This window comes from Heptranchias perlo, chromosome 34, assembly GCF_035084215.1.
Source record: "Heptranchias perlo isolate sHepPer1 chromosome 34, sHepPer1.hap1, whole genome shotgun sequence".
NCBI classification, from domain to species: Eukaryota; Metazoa; Chordata; class Chondrichthyes; order Hexanchiformes; family Hexanchidae; genus Heptranchias; species Heptranchias perlo.
In genome coordinates, this window is record NC_090358.1 from 3,256,337 (window position 1) to 3,276,981 (window position 20,645).

At 42.1% G+C, this 20,645-nt stretch overlaps 1 protein-coding gene across 1 annotated transcript in view; it reads right to left on the reverse strand.

Moving 5' to 3' along the window:
* spg11 (SPG11 vesicle trafficking associated, spatacsin) overlaps positions 1-20,645 on the reverse strand; it is a 123,415-nt gene that overhangs the window by 2,309 nt on the left and 100,461 nt on the right. Inside the window, exons 30-38 of the mRNA XM_067971294.1 lie at positions 19,689-20,448; positions 18,265-18,413; positions 16,680-16,878; positions 12,469-12,612; positions 10,771-10,904; positions 8,301-8,408; positions 7,633-7,801; positions 6,304-6,380; positions 328-483 (exon numbers count right to left, since the gene is read on the reverse strand). Coding sequence (XP_067827395.1) covers positions 328-483; positions 6,304-6,380; positions 7,633-7,801; positions 8,301-8,408; positions 10,771-10,904; positions 12,469-12,612; positions 16,680-16,878; positions 18,265-18,413; positions 19,689-20,448 — 1,896 coding nt within the window. The remainder of the gene's footprint in view (positions 1-327; positions 484-6,303; positions 6,381-7,632; positions 7,802-8,300; positions 8,409-10,770; positions 10,905-12,468; positions 12,613-16,679; positions 16,879-18,264; positions 18,414-19,688; positions 20,449-20,645) is intronic.

Sequence of the window (20,645 nt, forward strand, 5' to 3'; positions counted from 1 at the left end):
ACAATGTGGACTATCAGAGAAATGGGACTTTCATTCGTTAGGCTGCAGTGGGTTTGAAGGTGACGTTTTCAGTATGTTAATCCATTGCTTCACTCAGGTCCCGGGGCAGTCAAGCTCAGAATGCCAACTAGATCCTGGAGATGTGAACATTGAAACTTCTGAGTTGTCAAAATCATCAGATCTACTGGACTCCACATTTTAATGAAATCCTAGTTAACTAAAAACAATGGAGTCCAGTCACTCCAATTTGTAACCAAAGTGAGGCAGCTTGATTAAAAATACCTGCAGTTGTCTCAATCATGTAACTGAACAATTCTCTCTCAGTACCTGATAGAACCTCGGCAAGGACAGGATACGAGGCATCAAGTCATTTCTCTGTAGGTTGATTAACTGCACGTCCTGATTGTTGTTCAGGAAATGGAGCTGGAGAGTCACTAGTTTGGCCAGTTTCACACACTGAGAGGCACGTCGGATACACGAATCCTGGAAAGAGCAGGGTTGGTAAGAGCAGATCTCAACAAATCCAGTACCTACTTAACAATCAACTTTAAGCTGTAAACTATGAGTTACTTAACTTGGGAAAACCTCTCTCTAGTTAGACACCATCACACAACAAGCTGGACTTGTCCTAGGCCAAGTTACAGGACTTTAAGCGTAACTTTTTACAGCAGCGATCAAGTGTTATGATTTGAGCACTCTCCACTGTTAACATGCCCAGTGCAAATGATCACTTCTATAGGTAAGCCCACATTGCTCATGCACAAAGTAATCTGGGGGGGGGGGCAGCATGCTGGGGGTGATCTATAAACCCATTACACTGCTGTTAAGGTCACTTAATATTGAGAGCGCCACCTGGCACTCTCCAGATCCTTTCGGGAGATGGAAAGACTACACTGACAGGCCATATATATCTAGCTACAAATTAAGAATTATAGAATACAGGAGGCCACCATTCGGTCCATTGTGCCTGTGCTGGCTCTTTGAAAGAGCTATCCAATTAGTTCCATTCTCCTGCACATTCCCAATATCCCTGCAATTTTTTCCTCTTCAAGTATTTATCCAAATTACTATTGAATCCGCTTCCATCACCCTTTCAGGCAGCGCTTTCCAGATCATAACAACTCACTTGTAAAAAAAAAAGTGGTCTCATCTCCCCTAAATTTAATTAGGTTTATTAAAAAGTAGAAGTGACCAAAAAACAATGATCTACACTGCAGATTTCACACCAGACAAATACTTGATTTCTCACTAGCATTTTTAAATTCATCTCAAAAATAATAAACTTCTCCACATTTCAAGAATTCTCCTAACTTCAACATAGGAACTGCAGTAGGCCATGTAGCCCCTCGAGCCTGTTCTGCCATTCAATGAGATCATGGCTGATCTGTGATTATAACTCCATAGACCCGCCGTAGCCCCATATTCCTTAATATCTTTGGTTAACAAAAAATCTATCAATCTCATATTTCAAATTAATTAGCTAGTATCAACTGCTGTTTGCGGAAGAGAGTTCCAAACTTCTACCACCCTTTGCATGTAGAAGTGCTTCCTAACTTCACTCCTGAACATCCTGGCTCTAATTTTTAGGCTATGTCCCCTAGTCCTAGACTCCCCAACCAGTGGAAATAGTTTCTATCTACCCTATCAGTTCCCCTTAATATCTTGAAAACTTTGATCAAATCACCCCTCAATCGTCTAAATTCCAGGGAATACAACCCTAGTTTGTGCAATCTCTCGTAATTTAACCCTTGGAGTCCAGGTATCATTCTAGTAAATCTACCTGCATTCCCTCCAAGACCAATATATCCTTCCTGAGGTGCGGTGCCCAGAACCAAGAAGAAAAGCTAGTTTGTGAACTCAAGACATTCGGGTAGGATTTTCCACCAGCCCCACATGCTGCAATTGCCTGGCGAGCAGAGGGTAACTAAATGGTCTGGTTACTGTGCAACACTTATACCCACTCCTTGGCTTTGAAGCCCAAACGGAGACAAAATATCAAAAAGATATCATTCACAATTAGTCAAAAACTGTGAAAAGACAGACAAATGGCACTCAATCAAACCAAGACCCAACGACAACAACATGCATTTATATAGCCCCTTTAATGTAGTAAAACGTCCCAAGGTGCTTCACAGGAACGTTATGAGACAAAAATTGATAGCCAAAGAATTGGCCACGTGACCAAAGGGGTAGGATTGAAGGAGCATCTTAAAGGAGGAGAGGTTTAGGGAGGGAAAACCCACCGTTAACTTGATTTGTGAGTCTGTCATTGCAAAGGGTTAAGTGACACAGGGACCAAAGAAACTTCTCGGGTACCAGTCTCAGGCCACTCATCACCTTCAGCACAAAGGACAGCTGACCATCTGGTTAAACAGGTCCATGCAGTTAAGGCAGCCACCACAGCTGGTAGTCCTGGTGCAATAGTACACAAGATAAACTGTGCATCTGGAAGATCAGAGCCAATGATCCATTTTAATTGTTTCCATCATCTGGGTGAACTTTGAGACTAACACTGATTAGTTCGTGTCTCAATCAGAAGTGAGCCATCTGCTTCTAAAATGATATTAGTGTACAAGATGGTGTTTTCCATGCCCAGGCCAGCTGTTTCCAGCAAGCAATACAATTAAAGTGATCACAGGCCCAACTTCCACAGAGAACATTTAAAACTATGAGGGAGAATTTCTAAGAGTCGCTCAATCTCCTGCCATAACTCCAGAGAAACTGCATTCTAACGGGGTTCTGATAATTTGCTGCCACAAAACCTCCACGGAAATTGTGTGTGTCTTCAATGAAATGAAACGAGAGATCCCTCTGATGTGTCACAGCTTGTTAATGGGAGAATAAAAAAGTATACGAGTAAATTTGATGGTTTCCATCAATGGTGACCTGTGCATTTTTAGTATAAGACTCCCATCATTCCCGAAGAGAAGGAAACAAAATCAACTGTGGAAATACAAGCTGCTGAAACTGTTTCATACTTCGCCACTCTCGGAATCTGCAATTCCACCATGGAGACATAAAGCAAGACTCCATTTTACTGACTGGTAATTTTCTGTGCTTCCGTGCATGTAGAGAGCCCTCCTATGAAACAATATTGCTCACGTACTATAAATAAAATGAACTTTCATTAACAAGGCAAACTGACCATCAGAAAGTTAGGTAAGGGAGTTCAAGCATCTGATACCTAATCTGCTGCAAAGTCAGAGCAAAACTAAAGCATTCACAAACAGCAACAAGTAAACCTAACTGCAGTTCTGTGATTGAGGTTCTGTGTAACAAAATGCCCATGTCACAGTAGGGTGATCATCTTTTGGAGGGAGCAACATGTGGAAAAATTTCACCACTTTATTCTGCCATGGCTCGGTGGGGAACACTCTCACCTCTGAGTCAAAAGGTCATGGGTTCAAATCCCACACCAAAGCCTTGAGCACAAAATCCAGGCCGACACTCCCAGTGCAGTACTGAGAGAGTGCTGCACTGTCGGAGGTGCCGTCTTTCGGACGGGACATTAAACCGAGGACCCGTCTGCCCCCTCAGGTGGATTTAAAAGATCCCAGGATACTATTTTGAAGAGCAGGGAAGTTCTCCCCAGTATTCTGGCCAATATTTATCCTTCAACCAACATCGACAAACAGATTGTCTGGTCATTATCACATTGCTGTTTGTGGGATCTTGCTGTGCAAATTGGCTGTAAAATGCTACATAAATGCAAGCCTCCCCCTCTCCCGCAAAGTATCCCAGGCTTGTGGAGGGGTGCTGGCTGCAAGAGGCTTATTTTTAATTCACATATCGAGAGACACTAATCAGAAAGATAATATACAGTCTGCTTCCCAGTGTTAAATTAACCAGGGAGTGTCAACGAAGCACGACTGTAAATTCATTAGATACAAATTGTTTCAAATGTCAGACTTAACGTCAGGTGCGTCCTCAGAGTTCAGGCAGAAACAGGTTTGTGGATTATCAAGGATTACAATTACACGAACCGCTTGCTTTAGAAATCTTTGTAAATTAAATGTCATATCATGTAATTTCCCATGACAGCTAAAGACTTGCACTTATGCTAGGTGACAATTTCTGGAGATACAGGATGGGAAGGTTAAGAGAAAGAAGCTGAATTAGCAAGTGTGAATTTTATTTCAATATGCTAAAGTCTGAAACGAACAGACGATAAAGAATTAACATTTTTCTTACTGGTGCATGGATCTCTGCACTTCCTGTTGAGTTTGTGTATCCACATCTGCATTCTTTTCTATTGTGGGTTTGTTCATGTGCTCAAGGGTCAACCCCTAGCTATTGTAGGGTGCTTTCTCCAACATGGAACAGAAATCCATCCTTCCATCAGCTTTATCTCCTCACAATGGTCTAATCCCAACCTAAATTTTCTTCTGGCCATTTAAGAAAATTGGGATTTAAAAAAAAATCTAAGCACAGATGAAAATGTTGTGTGCAAGTGGCATATTACATGACTCGAGTTCCATCCAACCTGCTTTGTTCTGACTGCCCTGAGTGTTTGGCAAAGGTGTGTACCCTCCACCCATGGTCGCCTTCTAGGGGTTGGACCCAAACGGGATTGGGAAAGACCTCGGTCAGGTCCATCCAGCAACAGCTAATGAGGTCGGGGGAGAATGGCAAAAGAGACAGGGATAGGGGGAATAGAAAGGAAAAATTATAAGATTCTTAAGGGTATTTATCTTGTGTGTAGAAGAGTATTATTGACAATCATGGGACTTGGACAACCTTTTAGAAAATGAATAGAACTCATTTTTGACCTATAATATTGCAACAAATGGCCATAAGTTTTTTTTTTACAATGTAAAGGACAATGTCTGGTACATACCACGTAAAAGCAGACACTAGTACGTGGGTCGAATGACAGATTAGTAGCATTTGTAAGATAATATTTAGAGACTAACAATTTGCAATTTTCTGATCGATTTATTATTGTGGAACTGCGAGAGAAAATCCCTTGCAACACAGCAACAACATTTTAAGATGTGGCAATAATTTGTTATTCTCTGGTCTTTAAAAGAAAAAGGTTGGGGCTTGTACATTTCAGAGATGCATCCTGATATCAGGAAGTTCTTTTTCACACACACACACAGTGAGTAATGTATGGAATGGAATTCTTGGTAAGGTGGTGAAGGCAAAATCCCTGGAATCAGTTACAGAACAGTTGGAGTTTGTAGGATCTGGATAGATGAGCCGAGATGGACTTCCTCATCCATGATTACCTTGTGATCTAGCCCTCCAGGTACACGCTATTCAAGGGTTATTAATTGTTGTAATGATGAATGGTTTAGGAAATATTCCTTTACTGGCTTGGCCAGCACTTTGAGAGCTACCTCAGTTGTAGACTGGTGCTACAAATGCTGTAGATACAGGCAGTCAGTATGAATTGCTCATGCATTGAATGCTTTTGGGTTTTATGCTGAAATTAATGCACATGCTCCTCTTGTGCATTCCCCATTTTAATCACTCCACCACTGGCGGCCATGCCTTCAGCTGCCTAGGTCCTAAGCTCTGGAATTCCCTCCCTAAATCACTCTGCCTCTCTCTCCTCCTTTAAGATGCTCCTTAAAAGATGTAGTTTTGAGCAAAAAAAAAAATCAATGATCCCATGCTGTACTTGGATGAGACATTAAACCCAGGCCCCGTCTACCTGCTCAGATGGACATTAAGGAACCTGTGGGTTTATTGGAAGAGGAGGTTCTTCTACTGTCCTGGCCAGCATTCCTCCCTCAACCAGTACCACAAACTGGTCATTCACCTCATTGGTGTTTGCTCGAACATTGAGTTACATAGAATGTACAGCACAGAAACAGGCCGTTTGGCCCAACTGGTCATGCTCATGTTTATGCTCCAAACGAACCTCCTCCCTCCCTACTTCATCTAACTCGATCAGCATACCCTTCTATTCCTTTCTCCCTCATGTGCTTATCCAACTTCCCCTTAAATACATCTATGCTATTCGCCTCAACTACTCCTTGTGGTAGCAAGTTCCACATTCTCACCACTCTCGGTAAAGAAATTTCTCCTGAATTCCCTATTGGATTTATTAGTGACTATATATTTATGGCACCTAGTTCTGGTCTCCCCCGCAAGTGGAAACATCTCTACAGTTGTTGCGTTTGCCTACTGAGTCTCTACACTCCAAAGGTAATCCACAGCGTAACACATTTATCAGCCTGGTACGGCACTATTCAAGTGCAAATATTTATCTTACTTTTTGTAACCACTGGGTAACACATGTATATGCATTCAATACAGTTCACAATTTGAGCTTCCAAGTATCAAGACAGCTACCTTTGAATAACTCTCCGCAGCATCTTTGAGAAAAGTCAAGACCTTTACCAGAGATTTCTTCAACTCGGGAGTCACCTCTGAAACATGGAAAGGACAGGTTACACATCTTGGATAATCTCAAGGATGTGCATCGATATTGGATGCAGGGCTAATATTTGTTTTAAAAACCTCAGTGCATTATATATAGGTGGATGGCTTCTGAAACTTCATTAGAAAGTTCATCAGCAACAGTAGAGCTAAGATTGATTAAATCAAATTACTACAGAAAATAAACCTCAATAGACCTTTAATTGCTCCACTGATAATACATTTAAAAACACAATTGGAAGCATGACTTGGGATTTATTTGTCCAATTTTATAGTTTTACACCATTAATTTCCTTTCAATTTAAATTTAAAAGACAACTCCCCAAAAAAGGAGACTTATGTATTTTGGAATAAAATTATACCTGAATGGAGGAAGGGCACTTAAGCCTCATCATTGTGGGGGGGGTTAGAGTTTCCCCTTGTTTACGCTAGTTATATCAGCACAATCCGGGCAGAATTGGCCAAACCAGCGCAAAAGATTGGGGAATTTTAAATGCAAGTGATATACTTCCAAAACCACTTATGTTCGCGTTTTCCGCGATCTTTTACACTGGTTTAAGATTCAACTCTCCCAGATCAAGCCCCTTCCAACAAAACTGGCCGCGCCCCCAGGTCAACATTGAGAGATTCTGCCAGTTCTGGAAGCTCTTCAAATCTGGCTTATTTTCTTAGGCGCACAGACCCTAGTAGGCACGATTTAAAAGTTTTTTCATATCAAGAAATATTTAATTTATTGAGAAACTGACTAGCGTACCCCAATGAAATTAGTAAATGGTTCAGTATAGTTTTTTTTTTAAAAAAAAAAGTAATTTTCAGTGATTTAAAATCAGGTTACTCACAGGTGGAGAACTGGACATCCTTATTAAAAATGCTTATTTTTGCTGAAAAATCCATTTTTGGATGAATTAATACAACTGCACCAGGTTACAACTCTTAAATACATCAAGGAATACTTTTTAAATGGAAAGACAAAAAAAGAACGATTAATGTTCCATTGTGCTGGTTCTTGGGAGATTTTATGTTTGTGATTTATGCAAATGAATTTTAGCAGAAACTTGAACTATAATCTAACCAGCATAACTTCAAGCGCATTTTGGGTGCAATTTTCCGACTGAGCCATAAGTGGAAACTCTACCATGTAGATGTAGATGGATTACATGGATTAATGTAATCCATGTTCATGGATTATTATAACTTTAGAACAGAAAACAAATCTAAGCAGTTTCTCCATTGGACACTCACCCCAAGGTTGTGACTCGATGATTTTAAGCTGCACACGGGCTGCTCCCTCGTGGTTTTCTCCAATCTCCCGACACATGCTGAAGCAAAACGCCACCATGTTGTGTTTCTCACTATCCCCAGGGAGGCAGCGTTTGATGTAATCCAGCAAAGCAGTCTTCAGGTTTCCATTCTATATTTCAGCAAAAGAATGTCCCAAAGAATCACTTGGGGGAAATTATTTGGAACATTACCAAGGTCAAAAGTGAACGTAGAGTGGAGGTGCCATCACATGATGTGCCTAAATGTTAGGACAAGGGTTAATAATGGGAATACCAACTGTCTCATCTTCCTATTGCAACCGAACAGGCAAACAGAACTTTGGTTTAATATCTCATTTGAAGGATGGCATCTCTGACTTTACAGCACTCCCCTCAGTCCTGTATTACATTATCAACCTAGAATATGTGCTCAAATGCTGGTGTGGAGTTTGAACCCACCGCCCTTTTGTCTTATAGTAAACAGGGAAGAGTCACATGAAAATATCTCACAAAGAGATCGTAATTTATAAAAGAGGGAAAGGAAGATTCTTGAATCATTGCTGTAATAATTTCATTGATTTACAGAGAAGAATGGAAACAAACAGGTCTAACTACTTTCTCAGTCTATTTTCCCAGACAACCCTCGCTTACCGATTCAACGTTTTTCCTCAGCAACATTTCAAACCTATGGTTCTCATGCAGCAGGTCAAAGATGTACGTCATGTCATTGTATCGTCCAATGCCAGTGACCAGCCGGACCTATGGATCAAAAAGGATATTCGCACTATGGTTCATTATCTATGACAAATCTTTGATAATGTGTATTAACGTAGGGGCTGGGAAGACAATAGACCCAGTAGGGCAGGATAACATACAGCATCGTAGGATGGACAATATTCTCTCGATGGAATATTTCCTTATCTATGGGAATTCACGTAGCATCTAAATCACATTGTGTAATGCACTTTGAAATGTTCCAGTGAATTGGAGTGCAGTAACTATTATGTAGTCAAATTTGCCAGCAGCAAAGCTTCACAAACTTGACCAGTTAATCTGTTTTTGGTAGTATTGATTGAGGAAGGAATGTTAGACAAGTCACTGTTGTTTGACTAGGCCGAAGGGACCGTTAACGTTTACCTGAACAGGTTGATGGAACGGAGACAAAAATTTAGTCTCGCACCAAAGGAGGAAAATGTTTTAAAATACATATTTAGATAGACAAGGTCAATATGATTTACTAAATCGGCTAGCTGTAACATTAAAAAAAGCCCGTCTATCTGGGGAATGGCCGATTACCAGGGCTATTTACACTTCCAATGAGAGTTGGTCAGCTTTTTTTGTTGGCGTCATGGCCTGTACTCAAACTAATTCAATCAAAGTTCGCTTGATGGCTGGGCCACCAAGAGAGATTAGCCTCTCTTTGAAATGCTAATGCATGCAAATCCACAGATTGGTTAAGGAGATAAATTCATTATCTGGAATGTTTGACTTATGCTTCACATCATTCACCTGACGAAGGAGGAAGCCTCCGAAAGCTTGTGAATTTAAAATAAAATTGCTGGACTATAACTTGGTGTTGTAAAATTGTTTACAATTGTCAACCCCAGTCCATCACCGGCATCTCCACATCATGGCAGAAAGACGGTTAATAGCTCAATACGAACATCCGTGACAAAGACTTATCTTGGCATAAAGACACTGCCTAATTGCTCAATTTTAGTTTTGTTCACTTGTGAAGCTGGGCTCCATGTGATGGACAGGATTGTCACTTCATTCATGCATAAACACTGCAGGTTATCGAATGTGTAAAAAAAGATATGATTTAAAGAGGGAACTTTATTCTCTAGTGGAGCAATCTTATCTTTAGTGTTTTCTAGTTTTGTGTACTATCTTGCTTGGAAATAAATCAAGCAGTGCGCTATTTACGACCTTTCAAAGGAACCAAGAAGAATGTGTTGGGCATCCCACATGATCTTAGGTACCATATACCGTGGATAAGGGGCAAACATTAGCACAGCAGCATTCAAAAAGGCCCAGGTTTCAGTTTACAGGAGACGGTCTAATTATGGGAACTGCCTTTCTTCTGTGAGCGCAAATTAAAAAATGGTTGGGACAAAGTACTTGTTACAATTTGAGATTCAATTTTAACATCTCACCAGATACACGGTACCTCCCTCAGTACTGCACTTGGGTGTCAGTCTAGACTTTGTGCTCAAGTCCTATGGTGGGGCTCCAACCTACAACCCTCAGAGGCAAGAGTGCTACCAACTGAGCCAAGCTGACATCTGTTCTAGTGAAAATATGCATGCATGCATATATAGGAAGGCAGTAAAGAAAGCTGCTCATATACAGGGCACTGCTTCCAAGGGAACAAAACAGTGCTTCTTATTGTCTCAGCAATGGACTGTAGTGATTTTAGATTTGGGATAAACAGGATGCATGAAACAAGAACAGAGATGATATTGTAACCAGTGAGGTATCCAGGCACCATCAAACTGAATGTATGACGAAGTCCAACTGCAGAAGTAGCCCTCATCAGTTAATGAAATACATCCCTCTCAATCACAAAGCAACAATTACAAAATATAATGTTCCCATACTTTCCTAAGTTTAAAAACTAGAGACAATAAGACCCCAGAAATACCATCAAGAAAACTCAGGGATAGGGAATGTGTAGAGGCTGCAAGAATCTGGAAGCACAATTGTTTCTTTGTTTGGAGTCCTGATAGAATTAGATACCCTTGAATTGTTCCACTGTTACTAAATCTCCATATTCCAATAGTCAATTCCTCGCTCACTAGCGGGAAACCTCAGTTCATAGTCAAGAATTCCTAATCATACATATATACTTGAAAAGGAAAAATTTGCAGGGCTATGGGGAAAAAGCAGGGAGTGGGACAAATTGGATAGCTCTTTGAGAGCTGGCACAGGTACGATGGGCCAAATGGCCTCCTTCTGTGCTGTATGATTCTATGATCTAGTCATTCTACCTCTGTTGAAAGAATGCAAGTTCCCTAGCTTAATGTGTGACAAATCTTTCTTTTAAAAGGAACAACCTTGAAATAAAACAACTGATGAGATTTGCCTTTTGTTAAACAGCATCGTTTTGCCATGTCCGTACCATGAGACTATACTCTTCGTTGGGAGCCAGGTGTTTGTGACTGAGATGGCGTGCAGCTTGTAGCACTCTAGTAATCCCCTCCATGTGACAGGTCAGACTGAAGCAGTCATGTGCCAAAATCAGCAATTCTACAGCTTTAGGATTCATGGAAGGAGAGAGGAGTCAAACAAAAACAAACAAGTTATTTACATTATTAGAAAGAAAGAACTTCCATTTATACAGCACCTTTCACAGCCTCAGGGCATCCCAAAGCACTTTACAGCCAATGAAGTACTTTTGAAGTGTAGTTACTGTTGTAATGTAGAAAAGGCAGCAGGCAATTTGCGCACAGCAAGATCCCACAAACAGCAATAAATAAATGACCAAATCATCTATTTTTAGGTGCAGGTTGAGGGATAAATTTTGGACAGGACACCAGGAGAACTCCCCTGCTCTTCTTCGAATAGGACAGTGGGATCTTTTACATCTACCTGAGAGGGCAGACGGGGCCTCGATTTAACCCCTCATCCGAAAGACAGTACCTCAGACGGTGCAGCACTCCCTCAGTACTGCACTGAAGTGTCGGCCTAGATTTTGTGCTCAAGTCTCTGGAGTGAGACTTGAACCCACAGTCTTCTGACTCAGAGGCGAGAGTGCTGAGTACATTCTCCTACGTGAGCTGCAACCAAGGCTAAAGAGCCCAACCTGTTTACAATGGGGGTGAGGGACAACGTCACAGATTAGATACAAGTACCCTCGCTGGATGTTAACACAGTATTCAGAGCCGCACTCTGGTTTTCGCTGCTTGGAGTGAGGCCTGTTTTCAGCCTTTCAAGGTGGGAAAACTACCCCAGAGCCAGTGGTGTCTTTTTTAAAAATTCGTTTATGGGATATCGGCATCGCTGTCGAGGCCGGCATTTATTGCCCATCCCTAATTGCCCTTGAGGTGATGGTGGTGAGCCGCCTTCTTGAACCACTGCAGTCCGTGTGGTGAAGGTGCTCCCACAGTGCTGTTAGGGAGTTCCAGGATTTTGACCCAGCGACGATGAAGGAACGGGATGGTGTGTGACTTGGAGGGGAACGTGCAGGTGGTGTTGTTCCCATGTGCCTGCTGCTCTTGTCCTTTTAGGTGGTAGAGGTCGCGGGGTTGGGAGGTGCTGTTGAAGAAGCCTTGGCGAGTTGCTGCAGTGCATCCTGTGGATGGTACACACTGCAGCCACAGTGCGCCGGTGGTGAAGGGAGTGAATGTTCAGGGTGGTGGATGGGGCGCAGGTGTGTGAGACCCCCCCCACCCCCACTCTGGATGGCAACCCAATATTTAGGGACCAGATCCTAGTCTCCACTCGCCGGGTCTGTCTGGACCGGGACTCGGACCCTTTCACTTTCCGATTCAGAGGCAGGAATGCTGCCACTAAGCCAAAGGCTCATTCCTGACATAAAGGGTATGGCCAACCAAAACAGCAGCTAATTTAAGGCCTGTGCCTTGATTCAGATCAGCACACAGTTCTCTTGGACAGAAAGGTTTCCGAAACCACCTTCAGAAAGGAGTCTATATTTTTGAGCAGTCTGGAGAGCTGAGAACTGAGTATTAAAAGTGAGTTACAGAAAAGGCTGGCATCTCTCTAAACACAAAATGGTCATAGCACACTTCAAGCTATTTTATAGCATTAATGCATTATTCCACGATAAAGGTCATCAGTAGAATTTCCAATTACTTACTACACTCCAGTTCCCCATTTGGAATGGATGAAATTTTATCCAGCAGTTTTGTGCCAACGAGGATTGGGTCTTGGCATAGTTTAGCCAGTTGCAGGAAGACCTCTTTTCCATCGAGAAGGTTATAGATCTGCCTCATTCCCATCCCTGTGATCAAAGGCAAGTAACAGAACAACAACCATCACTAACATGAATCTCATCTCACTGACAAAGGCTTGCTATCCAACTCATTTTGCTATGTTAAATTTCCAGGAACACTTAATAGATCAGGGTGGGTTAGACCATGGCCCTTTAATTGATCAGACCTGAATCCACACCAGATTAATTGCCTGAACGTTTTCTCCCTTCGCTGGCTGAAAAGTCCAGAGTTAAATGAGTTTGGACAGTCTCGATGCGGTTCCTAACTGGTGCATGTCACCATCACAAAACTGTTCACAATTTGATACTAAACTCAATCTGACTCAAGAGATGGCTGGTGTGGAAAGTGGAAGTTCAGCATCATAAACTGGTGCAATAGGAATCTCTTGATGAAGGGGTGAGTAGGGGTTAAGACAGATGTCAGTCTAGAGTAGGCAGCTTTACCCTGCATCGAACATATTATACCTGATCTGAGGAGTGTTTGAAGGGTGCCAAAAATGTCCCAGCACCAACACTCCCCAGTTTCCCATGGAAATTTCCCTCATCCCTGTCCAGAGCTCCATACCTCTCATTTATCACTGAGATGAATCGCTCCAAGGCATCTGCTAACACAACTAGAAGGTGAGCAGCAACAGCTCGCAGAGAGCTACCCTTGCTTCTATTTTACTTTGATGGTGTGACAGACACGAGGAACTTGCTGGGTAGGGAATCATGAACACCAGACCAGTGCCCCATGTGCTGTGCCAGTCGGGAGAGCATCAACATATTATGCATGCAGTATGAATTTATTTCCTATCGTAGGGGTATACGAGGAAGAGTGCATATTATAAATGCAAGTTCCTTCTTCCTAAATGAAGTTTTATATGATTTTGTTTAACCAGGTATTTACTAGAGAATGTCATCGGTTTAATCAAAATTCATTTTGATGCACTCAATTTCCAATTTTCTTTCCCCCTCTCCTGAAGGTGGTGATTCATGCTGGGGTGTGCTTCCACTAGCAATGGTACTTTACTCAAATGGCCGTTCTTCACGTGTGGGCCTAGACTGCAAGTGCTGGCGAGCTATTCAACTTTTGGGGGAGGGTATCACAGCCAAGCTGGATGCCCCCTCATCAGACATCCATAAATGCATTTTTCAGCAGTGGGTTCTCTGGTGTTTCTTTCTTCCCATCACCAGTCTGTGGACTTGGGGCCAAATTTAGCGCCCCGAGATCAGCTAATTCAACGCAGACCAGCAATCGAACTGGTCCTCGTGGCTCAGTACCAAACACTGGCACACTTTAGCCACTGAACCATCAGGGGAAGCTCTACTTATGGTAAACGCCACAAGCTCAGTATGTTCCCCAAATGGATCAACAAGTTCAGAATAGAGTTTTGTTCAGACTCACTCATGGAACATTTGGTCCCTTGCTCCAGTGCCAGCATGTTTGGGACATCTGCAGTTAGGGCAGATTTTCTTGCTGCTTATATAAAAATCCCAAGAGATGATGAAGAACTAAATCAAAAATGTCTTCTGCGAGTATATCCAAAAATATTTTTTTTATGGTTTTAAAAAAACTGCACTTGTAACTTGATATAATAAGAGACCTCGGTAGATCAGACACATGTGTTTGTGCAGTGATGCTTAGAGAACACAGTTGCAAAAGGGAGCTCCTCAGGCAAATGGTGGAGATTTACATACACTGCTGCTGAGATTGGATCACTGTCCCACATACAGCAGAATTCAACAGCAAGGCAGCAAGAGCTTGGTCAGCAAAAAATGCATTTTCAAAAGCTCATGTTCGTTAGCCCACGAATATTAGGCATTCTGACATCTGGGGCCTGAGGAATACCTCAGTTTAATTTTGGTTTGCTTGATTTTCTCCCCTCCTCTCCTGAAAGTGGTGACTCTTGCTGGGATACGGTTCTAGGCGTGCTGGCAGCCTTCCAGTACCTTATTCAAGTGCATTCTTCATGTGTGGGCCCAATCAGTGTCTGTCAGTCTATTGGCAGGCTAGCTAACTATGGACGATGGTGTGGCTGAGCATGATCCTGTCCTCACCATATGTCCACACGTGTGTATTTTCCAGCAAGGAGCCCCAGATAGCGATCAAAACCAGGAACATTGACCAAAATTTTCCCCATCCAGAGGCGATGAGGCTAATTGTAGCGCTCAACAGAAAAACAACAACGGGAGATGCACAACAGGTCCATCAGCATAAAAGGATTAATGTTTCAGGAGGAGACAATTCAGAAAAGATGAAGGGGCTCGACCAGAAACATTAAACTGACTTCTCTCTTTCAGATGCTGTCAGGCCTCCACGTATATTTCCAACACACGCTTTGATTTCAGATTTCCAGCATTTGCAATTTTTCTTTTTATCTTCTGCATTATTATATGATTAATGATATATAAATAGGAAATAGTTTGATGTTTTAGAATTCTATAATAATAAGCAGATGCAACTGCATGGGTAATAGGCACGTCTCACTATTTCAGAGACCTTATATCCTAATGTATAAATAGCTATTATTCCTAGCCACACTCATATTACCTCTGGAGTACCTTCAGCATTAAAGGTAAGTACTTAAATCAACTGCTATTGAAGTCATGAGCCAGATTTTTAAAGAACAATCTTCTTACAAACTTCCATTCGTCAAACTTTGTAAAAAAAAAAGTTTTAGCCAAGCCTCGCACATCCATTTACTTGGAAAGGTTTTCGAATCCCAGGTGACCTTTGAATTGACATAATTGCACCGCACAAATTGCGGATGAAACCTTATCTTCCAAGACAAGAATCGTTGTAACAGATGATCAAAATTAATTTTCTTTTGGAAATGCCAAGCCATCCTTTGAGATTTAGGCAAACAAAAGGAGCAGAATAAGAAGTGCTTTGCGGCTTCCATGGGAAAGATGCTGGGATCAGAGAGGGCTCGAAGGCAGAATATTCTTAGTCGGTATTTTTTGAGGCAGCTTAGCCAATATGTTAATCGGTTCCTCAACAACTCAGCTGGCTAAGGCACAGGGGTCTATTTTAAGTTTTGGGTGACCGACCGGTGGATCTCGCCGGATTGAGGTAAGTTGCGAGGGGGGGAGGGAGGGAGGGGGAGAAACTGAGCTTGACCACTACCCAGTGAACCCTGCTGTAAACAAATGTCAAAGTCATTCAAGGATAGCTCCAGGAAATTAAAGTAGCCGCTAGTTTTCACTGTCTAGGCTCACACATGGAGGCGCTACTTGGGCAAGGTATCCATGGAACCATACCTCAGAAGAGAGAAGAGCAGGACAAGAAAGACATTGCAAATCCTTTCAAACTACTGCATATCAATAGCTGGATACAAAGTAGACAGAATGTGTTCAGTGAGCAAGAGTTCAGTAAAATTGTAAAACTTTTCATGTGTCAGTTAGTGATCTTCATGAGGTGCAGAACTCCCATAGGGTTCCCAAAATGGAGACATGGGGCACGATTTTAAAAGGGAAAAATGGGTGGGGGCGGGGAGGGGGGGCGGGAAGAGATCAAAATCGCCGTTTTTGAGAGTGGGCAGACATCCCGGCTGGAACCTGCACATTTTTGAATGAGACTCAGACGAATCTGTGTGCGTGCGTACGGCAGTCACAGGAAGTCCTGCCCCCACTTAAATCTGGCGGGCTGATAATTAAAGGAGCAAATGTACCCCATTGAGGTACTTAAGGTAGTTTATTTTTTGTGTATTGGATAGTTAAAAAGATTTTAACGTTACCTAGGCAGCTTTTCCACGGCTTCCCATTCACTCCTGGTGAAACCCCCACTCTGATCCCGATGTCTGCCCCCTGATCTTTGTCCTCCCCCGCCCCCCACCTCCATCTCTATCCTAACTGCTGATGAGGTCTGTCTCTCTTTCTCTCTTCCCTCTCTTTTCCCCCCCCCCCCCCCCAAGATGTGCAGCTCCTGTCGGCAGCCAGCCTGTCAATCAACCTGGCTGCTGGGCGCGAAACCCGGAAGAGGCTTTGATTGGCCTCATCGCAACCCGCCTACCCGCGCCCGCAAATCACCACACCCTGCCCCCCACCCCGCACTCTTCCCGCCGGCATATTAAAATTGTGCCCATGAGGTTTACCTTTGCTTTCTTTTGAGGAGAGTAACGCCTGAACTACTTCATCAGCTACAAGCGCTGCCACTGCCTCCGGCTTCAGTCCTTGGGTTGTGATAAACGCCTGAGCTTTTTGATATCGGTCAGGCTGTTGAGATGATAACACTTCCCGAAGAACAGTATCAGAATCTTGGGTTGATATATCATTGAAAGAACAGCCAAGCTCCTTTTGGGTAACAAAATAAAATATGTGACGAATGCTTTTTATAGATTTAGTGTGTTTTTTTTTTGAAAAGCACTACAGTACAACTAGTCATTAATAATGTGAAATCATCCATTCATAAAACAAAATAGGAAACAAATATGAAATAATGAATATGAACCAAAATACATGAGTAGTACTCAAGAGAAAAAAGGTAGATCTGTGCTGTGTACCTATACATGTTCCCTTAGTAAAGGGGCTTAACCAACAAAACTTCAAAATACAATGGTGAGATTTTATAGCACAGGCACGGTGGGCTGAATGGCCTCTTTCTGTGCTGTAAGAGTCTATGATTTTCTATCTTATACCACACATGGTATACAAGTGTTGCACGTCACCTCTGGAAAGATTTCTCTTCTGTCTGCCACCAAACCTTATCAATCATGATCCAAACCTCTCTTGCTGTGTGATGATTACTAATTTTCTTCCTGGTTTGTTCCTCTATTTGTCTTCTGGTCTACTCCCATCACATCCTCACTACTTCTTTTTTAAAGCTTTTCCTGGCTGTGCTTCCTCCCCACTGTTCACTATTCCCATTTCATTGGGCTCAAATGTGAATTATACCTCACGTAATTGCTCCGAGACAGTCAGCCTTTAGTAGCTGTGGTACTAATTTGCCACCTAACCCACGACCTGCTGCACAACACAACTCCACTCCGAACATCAGTATTTTCAAATTTAACACAAAAATGAAAGGACCTTACAAACAGAATATGCATCAGGATAGCACCAGAGTACAGAAAATAAACTATTTGATGTTTGTATCTGACATAATAATGCAGCCAGTGCGATGACGATTTATTGTAAATACCCATTTTGTTGCAAAATACTCTCCTGCTGTAAATGAAGAAATCTTAAGATTGAAACAACTGTTCACACTAAAAAAGGGTAAAATTTTACAAGTATCCAGAATTGCCAAAGTGAAGCTCTTGGTTCCCTTGAACCCAGATAATAAATTACTACCTTGGAGCTCACTTGAAGGGAGAGCAAGCGATTTACTGCTGCAAGTGATTTGTTACCACTCAGCCATTATCAGCACTTTCACTGCAAAACTGCAAAGCGTGGGCAGCAAATAGCAGCAAGGGTTGAAATTTGAGAGATTTGTTAAGGAATGTAATTCTATCCCAAATCACTTCCCCTATTTATAGGCATCTTATTTACACTGTATAATAGCAACTGAGCCACATTTTTCTCAGCATTGCAACAGTTAATTTCTTTGATTGGACATATTCCAATGAAGATGGAAGCCGGGTTTTATTTTATTTGAAGTTGTATCTGGTTTAAGAACAGTGCTAATAATTGTTAACCGATTACTACATGAACTGTTTGAGAAGAGTTTAATACTGGTACCTTTGAGAGGTCGTACAAGCTAAGAACTTGACGGCAATAACTCTTTCCATGGAGGCACTCGTTCGTGAGGATTTGCAGATCCTTAACAACTTGGTCTTTAACAATATCTTCTTCTGGATACTGAACAAATGACGAGGCTATACTGCTCACTGGGGGAGGGAAAAAGAGAAAAAAAAAAATTGCTTATCCAGTGTACAACAAGAAACATGGGACATGATCTGAATTTGTACTGAATCATGTAAAGCCCCAAGCCAGTACACAATCTCACTGTCTCTTAACTGTCAAATTTGCATCTCTGATGCTGAACAATCAAAGTAAAAACAGAAAATGCAGAGGTACAAAAAGCAATATGCACACACAAACTTCCCCAACAGAATAATGATCCATAACCTTCTCAAGACAGAAATTGTTGGAAACAAAGCTCCCACTATTGCGCCCACAATATGCCTTAACTCAAACCTTGGAAGCGAGTCTCTCGTCCCCTTCCCCTTTATGGTACTAATCAGACATTTTCCCACACCGGCCATATACTAAGGTGGGAAAACTTTCTTCTCTGGCAGGGTAAGCTGAAAACCAATATAATGTGTTTGCAACCAAAACTAGTCCATTGTTCGCTGCATCTCCGACCCTTCAGCAATGAAGCAATGCCTTTCGACTGGAGGAGGGGCTTTCAAAAGCAGCGTCCTTCTAGAATACAACCAAAACTCTTTAGGGCTATGGTTCCAAACACTACTTTTGACTCTCTGAAATCATTCAGCCAGTGATCATCATTTGTGAATAGCTGACACACTACAGAAAGATGGCCCTGTGGACAGAGGGTTACTTCTCACAGTGATGAGCAGTAATTGTCATGGCACCATTGAGGAGGCTGTTGAAGATTAATATGCCTTTTGTATTCTGAATAAACATGGGATTGGATTTATCGCATCTCCTAACCCAAGTCAATTCTCTTTTCTGCATCATTCCCTTTACTATCTTTAGTTTACTATCTCCATAAAACCTTACATTTTATGAGCCCTCTTAGGGTGAGAAATAAACACACAGTCTATGTACATGCACTGAAGAAAATAAACACATTTAATTAAGTCAAGGGCTTAAGTTCTTGGTCAGTGAAGATTATGTGATATAGGTCAATCTGTAAGTGAAAAGAAATGCATTAAAGATGGGTGCAAGAATTGTTATTTTTAGTTTATATATCTGACACCCAGGCTGTGCGAATGGGATCACCCTCATTTTCTTTTCCATGTCTTTTTGCCTCATTGCTCAACCCAGACTTTACTCAACACAGAGTAAACAAACCGGAACCCCACCACTTCACAGCACAGTCTCAGAGCACTTTAACCTGTTGTGCCACTGGGCTGTCTTTGTACAAGTCCCAAATAAAGAAACAGAGAAAGAATGAATGTATAAAGAAACCAACTTACAATTTGGTATCCTTTTCCGATGGAGTCCCATCTCTCCATTAAAAGAAGCTCCTGTAGTTAAAATGATCTGCATAGAAGGGTGAAAATCTGTTGTTTGTATTTCTCCTGAAGCCAAGGCTCTACAGTGGAGAACCAGAGCTATGTCTTGGTTGTAGAATTCAAAATACCTACAGACTCTGCTGGCTTCGTGAATGCAGCCTCCATCTAACAACTCGCCAACCAAAATATTTAGGGCCTCTTTTTCTGCTGTGTCTAGTCTACAGTTGGATGCCATGTCCTTGTTTGGAAATCCTTCAAGCTTTAGGTGCCTTGGGGAGTTCAGAGCAGGCAGTTTGGAGAACAAGAACTCTTTGGTGGCACCGTCAAAGGTAATTTCACCACAGACTGAAACCTGCCAAGCAAATCTCGAAGCTGTGGACATCAGCAACATCTGCTGACTGATTCGACACCACCAAATCCTCTTCTCCACCTCCTCCAACTGTTCCAGGAATGGAGGATTGTTTCGTGACAACCATTGCCCAGCCATTGTCAGCAGCAGACATCTTTCCTGAATGTTCAAGAACTGTTCTTTGAAAGGTGAAGCAGGCTGTGATTTAATGGATGGCTTATCATTGGCCTGGGCCAGAAAGAATTCAGAGGCAACTAAATTGGAGATCAAATTATTTTTGAAACATTCGTGGCACTTCTTCCAAAAATTTATTCTCGTCTCTTTTCTTTGCCATTGTCCACGTTGCTTCAGGTTTTGTAATTCCTGAGTTACCTGCAAGGGAAAAAGAAATGAAATATTTGAAACATGCGCAATATTCTGAAATTACTGTTTTGCGTTAGGGTGTAAATCCCGCTTTTCAGTTTACTCCCCTCCACTTATTCCCTGATCTTTCTGGGTCATGTACCAATTGCAGACGAGGGTAGGCAGGCAGGCAACCTATGCACAGGCCTCTGCCAATCTGAAATAGC